Here is a 16,303-nt window from a genome sequence, read left to right as displayed (position 1 = left end):
TTCTAGAGTGTTTGCTCATCTGCTGTAAGTCTATAGGACGTTTCCTATGAGATGTCAGAATGTGTGTAAAACTGACATCTTAAAAGACGTCTATCAGATGTTTGTACACAGCAGATGCTGTGTTTGCCTAGTGGTGTACATGCATGTTAACGTTATTAAAGAGAGAGAAATAAAGGCTTTCTTGTGCTTTGTGTAAACTAGAAAAAAAAAAAATATATATAATCATCCAGTCCGGTAGAAGGCGCAGGTCGTCGACGATGCTGTCAGAGCAGCGCGACTTCAGTGAACGGGAAGTGCGGGGTGTGTGCGTGCATTTGAGCTGGAAAAAAATAAAATAATGACGCGTTCAAAATGCTTTCTGTTTTAGTCTGACGTTTTCAGTCGTCGCGGGAGGTGTGTGTGTCTGCTGTGTGTAAATATCGTACGTTTTGTCTGGAGAGGCAGAAGACGGAGAGTTGTGGTTCAGCTGCTAACGTTACTGTAAAACATAACAGCCTCTGATATAAAGATGCACAGGATGAGCCCGACGCGCAGTAAATGATCGCCTTGCAGGGAATCCAGCAGGTAAGCATGCAGTTTTTATTGCCTTATTAGTTATTAGAAAATATTGTACAGTGACTACATTTAAAAATCACTAGTTAGTTTAAAAAAAGCCATTTAAAATCACTAGTGAATTAATCCAAAATGTGTAAAAAAAAAAAAAAAAAAAATCTTAAGATTGTGATGTTTATTGATCGGGGTGCGTTTCCCAAAAGCATCTTTAGTTAACTCTGCTGGTAAGTTTCATTGGAAACTTGCGAACATAGCTGCTTTTGGGAAACGCACCTCTGTTCTGTATCGTCTACCCTAAAGGCCTGTTCACAACAACACGAAATTTATGATTTTCGCATATGATTTATCTGTTCAGTCCAAAGGGGGGTAAATACGGCAGACAGGAGCTGCGTTCCAAACGACGCACTATACACTATGTACTTATGCACTATGTACTCAACCATGTAGTGTATGAATTGTATAAGGTCATCGGAGTCTGATAGCCCCTCCCCCTTCGTTACGTAATTAAAGCTGCGACAGTTGAGTGCATGAAGTGTCCAACAGTCCACGTTTTTTTGGTTATTTAAGTGCATCATCCGTGTATTTAAAGTGCACTTTTTCATTTTGGAATTTTCAATGCGAACGCACTACTCGCAGTATGTATACTACAAAAACGTCATAGAATAGTGCACAAGTGGGACGCACCTAGTCAGAATGAAAGTGCAGATTCATTATGTGAACAGTAGGTGGCGCTTAAAGAAGAAAAGCATAAGTACAGCAGATACCGCGGTTAAAGGGGTTGACACCAGTTACACCAGCGGTTCTCAATTCCAGTCCTCGCGCCCCCCTGCTCTTCACATTTTGTATGTTTTTCTTATCGCTTCAGACGTTTGTTCTATTTGAACGTAAGTGCCCTGCGAAGTGGACATCACAGGATATTCCACCATGATTCCAGTTCGAAGCGACTGTATATGTTCCATTCAAAGTGCATTAAAGTGTCGGAGACATGAATTTAAATGTATTTATTTACAGAGGTATATGTCACACTTGTCCGTGTGAAGACGTTGGGCATCGCAAATCCATGAATGAATGTTTCGAAGTGAAGTCAACTTAAACAGATTTTCCCTGCTCGGGGAGTAGGGAGCAATGAACACGTTGTAGGGAGCATGACATTCGGAACACAGTTCATGCACGGAGCTCACTTCTAACGAGCTGATGATCTGAATCAGGTGTGTTAACAGAGAGACATGCAAAATGTGCAGATCAGGGGGTCGCGAGGACTGGAATTGAGAACCGCTGAGTTACACAAAGCAATGCTGCTCGACTTTTGTGTCAATTAATGTGAGGTCTCAATTAACAGCGAAATCTCTTGGGCGAAATCCAGTCATTTCAATAGGAATTCATGCAGTCGGAATTAAAGCAGTGGTCAGAATTTTTTTTTACATTTAGTTGTACACATAATACATCCAAAATGTAAAAAAGTATGCTTTAAAAAGTATTATTTTTTAGGTATGCTTTCTTTTAATTCAAGGGGCCACGGCAGAGTCCTTTGAAATGCAGCGAATTATTGCAAGCGCTTGTGTTTCCTGTCTCCTGCATTCGCATGTGTATGAATGGAAGTCAGTGGAACGGAAAGTGTAGTGTGAGTTAATGCATGAGGGTGAAAAAGTTCCCAGTGCAGATTTCGTGCCTCTTCAAATTAGCTGCGCTGACCAACGGAGAGCTGCTTGAGTTGAAAGCATAGACTGTATAAAAACATGGACGTAGTGTCCGTGACGTCACCCGTAGACTCCTGAAGAGCGTTTTTGAAGCTCAAAGTGGGCGGAGTGGGCTGTCGCCATCTTGGCAACGCATCACTGCACGACTCTCCCGGATAATCAAAAATGGGCAAAAAAGGCGGGAGCTGGTTGCTGAAGCCACGCCCACCTAGCTCAACGGCATTCTCAACAGCGGCAATCCACCTGTCACTCAAGTGGCCACGCCCTTAATTATGCAGAACTTTAAGGCTTAATATAATTTAAACTGATGAGTTATAAAAAAAATCACCCCCCTCACAGTTGTCATGAAGGGCAAAATTAGCTATATACACCAAAATCATTTTTTGAACCAGGCTGTAAACATGTTTTTTTTTTTTTTCTGCTGTAAAGTTGGGCATTTTAACATGGGGAGTCTATGGGATTGACTCCCTTTTGCAGCCAGCCTCAAGCGGCCAGTCGATGAATTACAGTTTAAGTCACTTCCTTGTTGGCTTCACGAGAGAGAGCGGGAGGTTGCCGCTTGGTTGAAAGCGACTTGAAGAGTTTCATAATATTGCTACACTATTGAGAATGGACCATGTCCCTTTTTTGCCCTCAAGATTTCGCTAACGTGACCCCACCTTAACCTGCTTGTCGTGGAGAAGTATGTAAATCAAACAGCACATGACGAAAAGCATGACTCGTATTGGTTGACCTAGTTTCTTTTCAGTGCGATGGAATAGAGATCAGCACACCTAATGTTCGTTCTGGTGTGAACAGGCTGTAAGGTTGCACACATTTAGTTAAGGCTTGTGTGATTTCCTTCTGTCCTTCAGTGACATCATGAATTTGGTCCGTCTTGTGTGTCGTCACAAGACAGCCCTGGCACTCGGTGTCTTCTTCCTATTCGCCATCGTCCTTTTGTTCCTCGCCAAATGCACATCTGAGACACTGAAGCGGGGTGAGTCCCCAGGGGCGGCGCCGCGGCCCGAGTCACGACAGAAGCAGCCGGCCGGGCCTCCTCACGCTAAAGAGCTCTCTACATTTCTGGTCGTTCTCATCACCACGGGCCCGAAGTACACGGAGCGTCGCAGTATCCTCCGGAGCACCTGGCTGACCAAACACGATCCCGAAGTGCTCTACTGGTTTGTCGTCGGCACCGAGGGTTTACCCGCCGAAGACCTCCAGAACCTCGGAACCGAGCAGATCCGTCACCATGACCTCCTCTTGCTCCCTGACCTCCGGGATTCCTACGAGAACCTCACGCAGAAACTGCTTCACATGTACTCCTGGTTGGACCAAAACGTGGACTTTAAATTTGTTCTGAAGGCCGACGATGACACCTTCGCCCGCTTGGATGTCCTCAAAGAGGAGTTGAAGACTAAGGAGCCCAGCCAGCTCTACTGGGGCTTCTTCTCCGGCCGCGGGAGAGTGAAAACAGCCGGGAAATGGAAGGAAAGTGCCTGGGAACTGTGCGACTACTACTTACCTTATGCTCTGGGTGGAGGCTATGTGCTGTCCGCCGACCTCGTGCACTACGTACGTCTCAATATGGGGTTTCTGAAGACCTGGCAGAGTGAGGACGTGTCCTTGGGCGCCTGGTTGGCCCCCGTGGACGTGAAGCGGGTTCACGATCCGCGCTTCGACACGGAGTACAAGTCGCGCGGCTGCAGCAATAAGTACCTGGTCACTCACAAGCAGAGTTTAGAGGACATGTTGGAGAAGCATCAGACACTACAGCGCAGTGGGCGGCTGTGCAAAGAGGAAGTCAAACTGAGGCTGTCCTACATTTATGACTGGAGCGTCCCGCCTTCCCAGTGTTGCCAACGGAAGGACGGCATCCCCTGACATCTGTGATCTTATGCATTCTTCTGCTATTTATTAATTTATTATCAATGTTGTGTGTCGAGCCGAAACAGCATTTCTTTTTAAATTCGAAATATGGGAGATGGTGTTACTCAAAAGCTGCTCGTTTTGAGATCGAGATGTTCTTCCCTTATTAGGCTGATTCAACAGGGAGCCAGCTTGTACGGAGAGCCTGGGGGATTCTGGGTAAAGGGAACTTTGATATCAAATATTTCTGCTGTATTCTCATGTCCACCGATTCTCCATCTCATCGTGCATTTATAATCCTGAGATGTTTGGAGTGTGTCTGTTGTAATAAATCTGCATTGATAAGAAAAGGTGGGGCCAGACTAGCAGTATATTAATAAGAAAGAAACTTGAAGATAAATGTTCATATACGTGTATTTTGACAAAACTGAGGTTTTCTTTGTGAGTTTTACTCACAAATTTGCCATATAATGACAACGCTGTATTGAAGATTAGAGAACTTGGCCGCCAAGTTTGGCAGTATTTCTATTATTTTATGTGTTGTGACGGAGTTGTAAAAATGTACCTCAGATTTTATTAAACGTTGTTGTTCTGTTTTTACACCACATCAGTCCCCTTGTATGATTTTTTTTTTTTTTAAATGAATAAATGTTTTTATTAAAGCCATGTCTTAGGATGTGATCATATTTACATTTGTACAGTAAAATTCTGTGAGAAAAATGCATCCATCTCAACATCCAAATTCGCCGTGTTGAGCAATATAAAGCTACTTAGTTTGAAAGTGACTTAAGTGACTAAGTGCTGTTTCATGCATCACTACACTATTGATATATGTACAGTGGACCTTATTTGTCTGAAAATTTTCACCTAGGTTTCGCTAATGCGACCACATCTCAAAATTAAATTACTGAAAAAGTTCCACGTGAAACGGAAGTTGCAACTGACTTAATATCAAGACAATAATAGTGACTTGAGCATTGTGACTTATTTCAGAGTGAAACAGAATATTGACTTGATTTTTAGTGCATCTCTTACTCGCAGCGGCCTGACGGTTGGAGCGAGTGCTTAAAGATGTTCTCATCTAAAAGATTTTGGACCCTGGATGGTGATGTAAAAAGTCATTTGCACACTTTAAAAGGATTTCAGATTTCATATCTCACCAATTCTGTTCCAGCACCCGCTTGAGCTCCGGCTTCTCCACAGTTTCCAAGAAGTCATGTGTTTATTAAAGAAACCCATTCTTGTGATTCATGCAGTATTGTAGAAATAATTACTTGAAAAGTTTAAACATATTTATCTCTCCCTTGACTGAGTTTACACTATAATAAGGAATATAAAATATTTTATATAGGCCTAATTACAAAATATGGTAATTGTAAATAAGAAACCTTAAATGAAGCCTAATGTTGGTGTATCATAAACACCAGTCGTGTGTGATTGATTGGTTATCATGCTCAACAATACTGTAAAAAGAAGTACCGCACAACATGAGCAGATTTAAATGCCTCCATCGACACTTTATTTCACCTTCATTTTCGCTTTATTTATGACATTCGTAATAGATTTAGTTTAAATGTTTTCTAAATAGACATTTTGAAAATGTCTTTAAGATGTTTATGATTTAGAATGTATGTAAAACGGACTTCTTTGAGACGTCTATCAGATGAATTGATCTTTAACAGTTATCTTGCAAACGTACCTGTACTATCTGGGTTGTTTTTGTTCTGTAAACCTCTACGACTAAAAGACTCCAAAACAGGGTTCGATAGTTTCTTCGGACTTCAGTAGTCTGCTGAGATACAGAAGTGGCACAGCTGGAGCTTTCTGATGGACAGAGAGGACATGAAAAATGTTATCAAAGCTATGAGCTTATGAATTCATGGTTTCTTACACAAAATGTTTGTGTATATATATATATATATATATTATTAAAAATAAAAGGCTAAATAAATACTTATTTTCTGATTCTTGTGTCCCATTCTGTTAAATAACCTTATAGAGAATAAAAAAAAAACTAGATGATCCAGATGTTAACTATTTCTGTCATAATATATTTAGATATTATATATATATATATATATATATATATATATATATATATATATATATATATATATATATATATATATATATTATTACTGTACTTTATTCTACCATTCATATTTTATATATTTATATTAATTATTTTAATTAATTAATAATTACTGATTAACACAAAACAAAGTAGATTGAAAAGAAAAGAGAAAATCAGACAAAATGAAAAAAAGAGAAAAACCTTATAATCAGAAAGATGTGTCATTTGGGGGTGTTTTAGGGTATTTAGGGTTATTTATTTTAATTTATTATTAAATTATATAACAATATAATCATTTATAAATTATTTTGAAGAAATAGGCTAATTAAAACATGAACAATAACAATACTACTACTATTATTAATAATAATAATATCAATACTATTATTATAATTTTACGTTTTTTTAACTAATATTAACAAATTATATTTTTAAGGCATGAAATTCGAAAGTACATGTCAACATAAGTTATTATAACTAGTATACAAGTCACAAATTCACATTCAAAATGACTAAAAATTAATTTCTAAGAAAACATGTGCTCCCTTACATAAAGTAACGAAGTCTGTAAGCAGGTTAAATCTGACCTGTGTATTGAACCAAAGGTCCCTCAGCAGGAGGTAGACTACATGCACCACACACAGTTTTAAAAGGAAAGCCACAGCTTGATGCAACTAATGTAATACATCTGAGGAGGAACGGCGGGACTGGATGATGGATGATGCCCAACAGGTGCTGCATCAATCACATACAGGTTCAATCCCGCTTAGAAGCAACCTGCTTTGTTGCTTAGAAAAATGAAGCCACTAGACCCGGGGGGTATTCCAGAAAGCAGGTTATGTGACATACCCGGGTATGTTTAAGAGTAAGTAAGTGGATAACCTCAACTTTCGGTTCCAAAAACGGAGGTAACTTTCAGGGTATGTTAGTAGTCATAGCAACTCACTCTCTGAACTTAGCCTGCTCCGGAGCAGCTTCTGTTCCAGGGTTAGTTCACTTCAGCGAGCCTTCAGTGGCGTGACAGATAGCGCACAGCATTATATAATATTACAATATGTAATATAGCCTGTTTTATATATATATATATATATATATATATATATATATATATATATATATATATATATATATATATATATATACAGGGACGTGCACAGGAATTTTGAGGGGCAGTTGCTCTGACCTAAAAAAAGGGCACTCACCCCCCCCCCTCACGGGCTATATGAAGGACTGAGAATAACAGGGTCTTTATTAAAATATATATACACAAAGTAAAACACTGAAATACAGCACTCAATCACCTTAACTACTACTACTAATAATAACATAGAAAAACATGACTTTTTAGTGTTAGTTTTAGTCTTTTTTTGTAATTTGGGTTATTTGTCAGCGGCAAGATTCAAAAAGGTCAGAAAAAGTATTGTGTAATAATAACTCAACAAAAACATCATACAATTTTAGAAAATATTCATTCAAAAATAAAATCAGTACATACAATATGTACAAATGGGCACACATATGTAACTAGTCTCAACACTCCGCAGTAAGTGCAAAATGTGTAAGTGACGTGTGCCAGTAAAAAACCTAAAGAGCCAACAGACTAAAGAAGACATACATGAACCGCATGTGTTCAACCCATTTTTGAGCCACAACAAGACATTTCTGTCAGATTGTCAGGGAGCTTAATCTGAGAAAAGAACATGACAAATAACAAATAAAAAGAAAACTTTAAATACAGCATAATTTTTTTAGTGTGTGTGTGTGCTGTGTGTGTGTGCTGTGGGTGTGTGCATGAGTGAGTGTGCATGGGTGAGAAAGAGAGAGAGGGCTTTACTTTAGTCAAGCAATAATTTTCTATACAGAATTCACACCCTATACAAATTCCACAGCTGTATACTATACTAAATTTACCCTATACAATAGCCTACTCATCTGGAATGAAGGAGCAAACATTCAGTGTAAGAGTAAAAAAATTACATAACATTATTTAATATTTATACTACGGGGCCGTTGAATGCTTGAATCTGATTGTCTGACGAACGTTCTGAGGCGTGACATTATTTTCTGGGAAAAGCATGGCGAACGTAGTTCCAGGCAGCTCTCTTGACCGCATTACAGTTCCATATCACTTCGCATAGTAAAACTGTAATAACGTAAATTACAGGACTAACAAAAACAACAACATGACAGACGATTTTCCAAAAGTACACATGACATTTCTCACTAGCGAGGTAATAACAGCGCTGTTTAGAGACGCTGCTGCAGTCTAATTCACACAAGCTCTCTCTCTCTCTCTGAACGAGTTTTACTGCAGGTTTGAAAGAAAAACACCCATCACCTGCCCTGAACGCCTCTCCACACAACCGTTCACACCATTCACAACTCCTGCTACCCACCTTGAATGCCTCTCCAAACAACGGCCCTCACCATTCACACCTCCTGCATCCCCCCTCTCCCCCACACCTGCAATACAGATAAGCGAGGATGCGGTGCGCCAGGTCTTCCGGAAGCAGAAAAGGAAAAAAGCACCAGGCCCAGACTGTGTAACACCAGCTTGTCTGAAATCCTGTGCTGACCAGCTGGCCCCCATCTTCACACAGATCTTCAACAGATCACTGGAGCTGTGTGAAGTCCCTTCATGCTTCAAACGCTCCACCATCATCCCCATCCCAAAGAAATCCAAAATTACAGGACTAAATGACTACAGGCCTGTGGCTTTAACGTCTGTGGTCATGAAGTCATTTGAAAAACTGGTGCTGGCCCACCTGAAGGACATTACTGGACCTTTACTGGATCCTCTTCAGTTTGCCTACAGAGCAAACAGGTCTGTGGACCATGCAGTGAACATTGGACTGCATTATGTTCTGCAACACCTAGACAGACCAGGGACTTATGTGAGAATCCTGTTTGTGGACTTCAGCTCGGCCTTTAACACGATCATCCCAAACCTCCTCCTGCCCAAACTAACTCAGCTCTCTGTGCCCACCTCCGTCTGTCAGTGGATCAACAGCTTCCTGACAGACAGGCAGCAGCTAGTGAGGCTGGGAAAATACACATCCAGCACCCGTACAATCAGCACCGGAGCTCCCCAGGGCTGTGTTCTCTCCCCAATGCTCTTCTCCCTGTACACTAATGATTGCACATCTAAGGACCCCTCTGTCAAGCTCCTGAAGTTTGCAGACGACACCACACTCATCGGTCTCATTCAGGACGGTGACGAGTCTGCTTACAGACAGGAGGTTAAAGAGCTGGCTGTCTGGTGTACTCTCAACAACCTGGAGCTTAACATGCTCAAAAAACAGTGGAGATGATCATGGATTTCAGGAGAAACCCCCCCTGCTCTCCCCCCACTCACCATCATGAACAGCACTGTGACTGCAGTGGAGTCATTCAGGTTCCTGGGCACCAACCATCTCTCAGGACCTGAAGTGGGACATTCACATTGACTCCATTGTGAAAAAGGCCCAGCAGAGGTTGTACTTCCTTCGCCAGCTGAGGAAGTTTACCTGCCACAGGAGCTGCTGAAACAGTTCTACTCCGCCATCATTGAATCCATCCTCTGCACTCCAGTAACTGTCTGGTTCAGCTCAGCTTCTAAATCTGACCTCAGAAGACTACAGAGGGTAGTCCGGACTGCAGAGAAAATCATCGGTACAAACCCTCCCGTCTATTCAAGAACTGTACTTATCCAGAGTGAGCAAAAAGGCTGGCAAAATCACTCTGGACCCCTCACATCCAGCACACTTCCTCTGTTGCCATCTTGTCGACGCTACAGAGCACTGAGCACCAGAACGACCAGACACAGGAACAGTTTCTTCCCTCAGGCAATCCATCTCATGAACACTTGATAATAACTGTGGAACACATTACACTATTTATATTTACAGACACATACACTTATTATCTAACACACATACCTAGTGTACACTTAAATTATTATTTTTTTGCACATAATATACCTGTACATACATAACTGCTCGTAATATATCTGCCATACAATTGTCAATTTGTATATTGTCATTCCTTACCTACTGATTTGTATTATTTTTGTATTTTTTTTTATTTTATTGTGTGTTTTTTGTTCTGTCGCTGTCATTCTGTTGCACTGCGGAGCTTCTGTCACGAAAACAAATTCCTCGTATGTGTAAACATACCTGGCAATAAAGCTCATTCTGATTCTGATTCTGATTCTGATTCTCTCTCTCTCTGTGTGTGTGTGTGTGTGTGTGTGTCTCTGTCTCTCTCGCTCTCTTTCTAATAACTTCATTAATAACTGCATTATAATACTATCAACGGCTCAAGCCTCCATTACCAGCTTTAAAATGACATTGTGAAACCAGCAAAAGAAGCGTTGGATGAGATGCGGAAGAAATAGTCCTACCCACAATAGCGATTAAGTACAAAAAACCGAACGAATCCCTTTAAATATATGATCTGATCGATGTCTTGAGGTGTGGTAACCGTGGTATAAGCGGAATAATTGACTCCGCTTCGAGTCGTGACCGAATCACCACCTCAGGTGTGCATTATTTTTCTAATAATTCAACGGCCCGTCGTCAATTATTCCTTACTTGAATCACAGCTTAAATAGTGTTTTGACATCGACAACCCAAGTGCATTTTACCTCAAACTTGCGTCTAGTTAACTTTCTAAAGTAGCAATCGCTTCTCGGGGTCGACATTAACACACTGACAAAATTATATTCAGAATTAAAAATATTTTTATACCACTTTTTAATGTGTGATTGTGTAATGGTTTTCACGAGATACCAACCTTTCACGAACTTGCTTCCAACACTCGTTCTCATGGAGACGCGGTGTGCACGGAGGGGAGGGCTGTGCGCGCGCGAGTAACGTTATGTGAGAGAGACGCGTGAGTGAGAGACGCAGGGAAATGAAATGCAGCTGAACGTTTGCTCTATGAAAGACATTGACCAAGATGAAAAACTAAGGACATTTAATCTATAATTTTATTTTATTTTAGTTAGTTTTGCCAAACACACATTACAGTTTTGGTTAGTATATCGTTTTTTTTTTTGTAATGCCTCGTTTTTATTTTTATATCAGTTAACACAATTTTTTTTCCCAACTAGTTTTCGTTTTTTTCGTTCGTTTTCGTTAACGATTATAACCTTACTATTACTTTTCCGACAACGTTGAGTCGTCTCACCCGACAACCGCGACAATCTCCTTTTAGGGCCGCTCATGCAGGCTCAGCTCAGGTGCCGGTCGCGTGCAGCGCTGCAGCCACGTAATGAGAGTTTGCCCTTCCCCTACCGACTTTCACTTTCGGACGGGTGCCCGAATATGGAAGTGAATGAGGCTTTGCGATTTTTATTTATTTATTTATTTATTTTATCTAGGCCTACGTGAAATTCTGCATCCATTGTACGATTTTTTTTTATTTATTTTTTTTTCACCTCGGAAGGGCAACGTGAGTCGAGAAGGGCATATGGGCAGTTGCCCGGGCAACCTGAGCAACCCCCCTGTGCACGTCCCTGTATATATATATATATGATATGTTAATGAGGAAGCGCTAATATAAGTAATAAATAAGGTAATATATTGTTCTAATATGATTGTTTCTTTTATTGGCATATATAAGAGTTATCTGTATAAATTATAAAACACTATGACAAGGTAATTTTTAACATATATATTTATTTATTTTATTTATTACATGTTATATTATCTCACACATGGAGCGGTATTTTCTGTAATGTCTAAATTCTAAATCAAAATACATATCTGATATGACTTAATATATAATTAGCATAAAACAAACAATATAGTTCACATTCTCAAGGATTAAAGATTAAATGGAAAAAAAATTAAAATGATTGCACAGCCATCAGTTAGGTGGCGATATGCACTAAACATGTAAACAACTAATGAACAAAAGAAGAAGAAAGAAACAGCTTGGCGCGCTTTTTCTTAGCGTCCGTTTCCATAGTGACTCGTCGATTCGTCGCTCTGTTGAGAATGTCGAGTCTTAACCAGGAACATACTCTGAGTTGAATGAACTTACTCCCGGACGCGTTTTTGGAACCACATACCTCGAGTAAGCAAGGTTTGGGGTTAATCAACCGAGAGTTCAGGGTTTAGTTCACGGTAAGTTAACCCTGCTTTCTGGAATACACCCCCGTTCTCTCAATATCCAAGCAGAATTTTGTTTAGCATGTGGAACAAGATTTATAGACTCTTTCAAAGGTCCAAATGTTGTTTTATGATGACAGCAGAAAAATTTTACCATCAAGAAACCATGATAAAGCTGAGGGAGCCACTAATAGCTCAACAACCCGTTAACTGTGGCACTGAAATAACAGAAACATGCCAATCTCTGTCAGACGACATCTGAGCACACCTTATGCTCTCTTTCACTGAGAGACCCTTATTATTATTATTATTATTATTATTATTATTATTATTATTATTATTATTATATGTTATAAATAAATGAAGTTCCATCACATTAGCAATACAATCTATATTAATAATAATAATGGGTTTTTATACATTATATAAAATTCTATAGCATTAGAGAGAGAGATAACGTAAAATATTTTGATTTTATAATTTATTTTATTATTATCCTATTTTATCAAAATATATTTTTAATCAAAATTATTATTATGAATAATATATAATTATATATAGCTAATATATAACATCTATAAATTATATATTAAAATATAATTATTATTATTCTGTAGACCACAAATATTTAGATTTCTCTGAAACCTACCGACTCTAAAAACGAAGTATTGTCCCTCAGACAGCATTAGCTGTAATAAAGCGAAGGCTTTTAATCTGTATGCTGATTTCCCATGATTCCGTGCACCGGAAGCCTGCGGTGTCGATGCGGAACTGATGAAGAGAGTAAATAAAAAACCACTGGCGACTCGCGCTTCATCTCAACACGGGATCTGAAAGCTGAGAAAATGACGAACGGTATGTTAAACCGTAAACGATAAACGCTCGTTTAATGGGGTGAACTGTCCGTGTGTGTGTGCGTGTGTGCGTGTGTGTGTGCGTGCGTGCGTGCGTGCGTGCGTGCGTGCGTGCGTGTGTGTGTGTGTGTGTGCGCGCGTGTGCGTGTGTGTGTTTGTGAGAGTTTGTGAGTGAGTGAGTGTGTGTGTGTGTGTGTGTGTGTGAGAGAGAGAGAGAGAGAGAGAGAGAGAGTGTGTGTGTGTGTGTGTTTGTGTGAGTGTGTGTTTGTGAGTGAGTGTGTCTGTGAGAGTGAGTGTGTGTGTGTGTGTGTGTGTGTGTGTGTGGACGTGGCTCTTGATATTTCTCGACACGATCATGATATCATAATGACATCTGAATCAAAATGCTTTTATACACGTTATTCTCGTTAAGTGTAATAAATGCAGCGGAGATTGTTGTGATATCAAGTGTCATTGACAAATCATCAACTTTCTGTATTTTATTGTTTGAACTTATATGTCTGGTTGGTTTGAATTGTTTTAAATTGAACACTGAATTGTAAAATATTTAGGCATAAGTGTAAGATTTATGTATTTGAATTGCATATATAAAATTGGCATCAGTTTGGGTTTCACGGTTTTAACACAAACAAACACGTTTGTCAGTCATACATTAATGACAGGGGTAAGATTTCTGTACTAATAAACTCAACAACAACAACAAAAAAGCATTATTGTATAGTGTTACTATTTGCATCTCTTTGATTTTATTTAAATATTCATAATTTTTAAAATGCATTTATTCAGATTCTTAGAATCAGCATCACATCTTATGTTTATTAGTTAAAACTGAGTGATGGAAATTTTATATGCAATGCAAATTCTTACATTTAGGCCTAAATATTTTTCTTTGAGTATAAAAATATTTTAATCACTTTGTAAGCAATGTGTATATATTTATATTTATATATATATATATATATATATATTTTTTTATATTTATATATATATTTTTTTTAATAGCTGCTTGTAATAGAGGTTTAATGGTGTGCTCTTTATTCACAGTGTACTCTTTCGACGGTATTCTTGTATTTGGGCTTCTTTTCGTTTGCACGTGTGCGTACCTGAAGAAGGTCCCTCGTCTGAACAGCTGGCTCTTGTCTGAGAAGAAAGGTGTCTGGGGAGTCTTCTACAAAGGTAAGCCATCTGTGGGATCTGTGATGAAGATGGTGACGTTGCCGTGAGTCTTCATGCGCTGTGTGTTTTCTCTTCTCTCTGTAGCTGCAGTGATAGGCTCCCGGCTGCACATTGCTGTGGCAGCATCCTGTATGTGTATGGCTTTTTACCTGATTTTTCTCAAGTGACCGGGACGAATTGCTCTCTTTGGACACTGGACTCTGAACGCCGGTAGAAATGCAGTGCTGGCGAGTATCGCCGTCTGTTGGAGAGAGCTGACTCCATCTGCGGTTTAGCACCAATTTAAAGTGCCCCTATTATGGGTAATGAACGGTTCAACAACAGGTTGATATGCATGCAAGACCAAAAAACACTTTCATTGTCTTATAATATGCATTTATTTGTACATTACTTGCTCAACGACTCCCAAACCATTCGCTCAACGATTCATTTTCCCAAACCCCTCCTTTGTGTGACGCTAATCTGCGGTGATTGGTCGGATTGGTTTCATGTCATCATGTCTGTAATGCATGATAAAGCAGCGTTTGTGAGCGCAGTGCTGCTTTGTTTACAGCGTAACCGGGGAAAATGCTCTTTTTACACTCCAAAAGCACCACCTAGTGGCAAAGAATGAATTTGCATTTTCATTCAGACCAATGAAAAGACCATCAAGTGGGCGGGCAATATGCTAATGTTTCATTTTAAGGTCAACACACTGCATGAAAGGTAATTTTCAAAAATCCATAATAGGGGCACTTTAAGACCTGCTTTCCATTTCTGTAAATGTTTAACCTAAGATCAGATTTTGGGTGAACTCGGACTCAGATCAGGGTTAAACAGTAATATCTGCCGAAAAATGATGAACCTACCTATGGATACAAATGTCTTTTTCTTGTGTTGTGTTCTCTCAGACATGCACAATTTTTGCTTGGGCTTAGAGGGCTACAGTAAAGAAGGCAGAAACAATGATATCTTGTACAGTTATTGAATATAAGTTCATGTACCGAGAGCTGCAATATTTTAGGTGTTGGTGTCATGAATGGCTTAAGTATTCAATACCCCAGATGTTTATAATAAACATATAAGACCTATTGTTTGCAGCGTGGGACAAACTAACACAAGATTTTCCATAGACTGCGTGGAAACTTTCACATGCTATGATTTCGTTCAGTAATGCTACTAGATCAAAACAAAATTTGCACAACATTTTTATTTGATACCACATATATACTTTAATTTGATAATATTTGTAGAAGCACTCTCTTGATCAACACCAGTGTCTCGGTTTGATAAATACACAGCTAACCGGGATTCCTGCTTTCATATTGTATGTGGATGATATGTATATGACAAGAGGGTTCATTTATCTTTTTCAACTCCTAAGTCAAGAATGAAGATTTCTGTAGTACAGTCCTATGATGCTACATGTACTGTATAAACTCCCTTTTCATGTGTTGATGCACTTTTGTCTATTACACATTACAAACATGTACATGCCAAGATGTTCTTTTGTATTTAAGCATTCAAAGCATGTCCTATCATCAACTTTTCATGTACAAAAGTCCACAATTCAACTATCCTCTTTCAGTATAACTGTTCGTTCAGCTTGTAAATGTACACAGTCAAGCTCTGTAGAAAACGATAGCTGTTCATATTTGTAAACATGTGGTACATAATAAATATTTTCTGAATAATCCTATGCAATACAACACTGAGTGAGAAGAGGTTTCTTGTGTGTGTGTGTGTGTGTGTGTGTGTGTGTGTGTGTGTGTGTGTGTGTGTGTGTGTATCTTTGACCAGCAGATGTCCTCAGCGTGCAGTGTTTCGAGCGCTTCGAAGTTTGCACATTTAAACTCTTATTTAGAGTTTAAATAAGAATTCCGTTTTAACTTTTCACTGTGCACTTTGATTTCAATGGCTGTGAAAAGTCTACCGTTAAGGTTCTGTGTATGTCGCGTCCTAACACCGCCACGTGGAATCTGTTACTTTTCTCAGCGCTTTTAAGGATGAGCCAATCACATTAGC

At 39.3% G+C, this 16,303-nt stretch overlaps 2 protein-coding genes across 2 annotated transcripts; both read left to right on the top strand.

Annotated features, from left to right (window-relative positions):
• The first annotated feature begins 244 nt into the window (after positions 1 to 244).
• Positions 245 to 4,700, top strand: LOC109098579 (beta-1,3-galactosyltransferase 6-like). Its single transcript, XM_019112177.2, has 2 exons — positions 245 to 564; positions 3,104 to 4,700. The coding sequence occupies exon 2, from the start codon at positions 3,111 to 3,113 to the stop codon at positions 4,113 to 4,115; it is 1,005 nt and encodes a 334-aa protein (XP_018967722.1). The 5' UTR covers positions 245 to 564; positions 3,104 to 3,110; the 3' UTR covers positions 4,116 to 4,700.
• An 8,270-nt stretch (positions 4,701 to 12,970) lies between these two features.
• LOC109098592 (protein kish-B-like) lies at positions 12,971 to 15,987 on the top strand. The gene is made up of 3 exons (XM_019112195.2): positions 12,971 to 13,124; positions 14,168 to 14,299; positions 14,384 to 15,987. Exons 1-3 carry the CDS (start codon positions 13,115 to 13,117, stop codon positions 14,464 to 14,466), a joined length of 225 nt encoding a protein of 74 aa, XP_018967740.2. The 5' UTR covers positions 12,971 to 13,114; the 3' UTR covers positions 14,467 to 15,987.
• The last annotated feature ends 316 nt before the right edge of the window (positions 15,988 to 16,303 follow it).

This window comes from Cyprinus carpio, chromosome A11, assembly GCF_018340385.1.
Source record: "Cyprinus carpio isolate SPL01 chromosome A11, ASM1834038v1, whole genome shotgun sequence".
Taxonomy (NCBI): Eukaryota; Metazoa; Chordata; class Actinopteri; order Cypriniformes; family Cyprinidae; genus Cyprinus; species Cyprinus carpio.
Note: the sequence above shows the minus strand (reverse complement) of the source record. Positions and strands in the feature narration are given on the sequence as shown.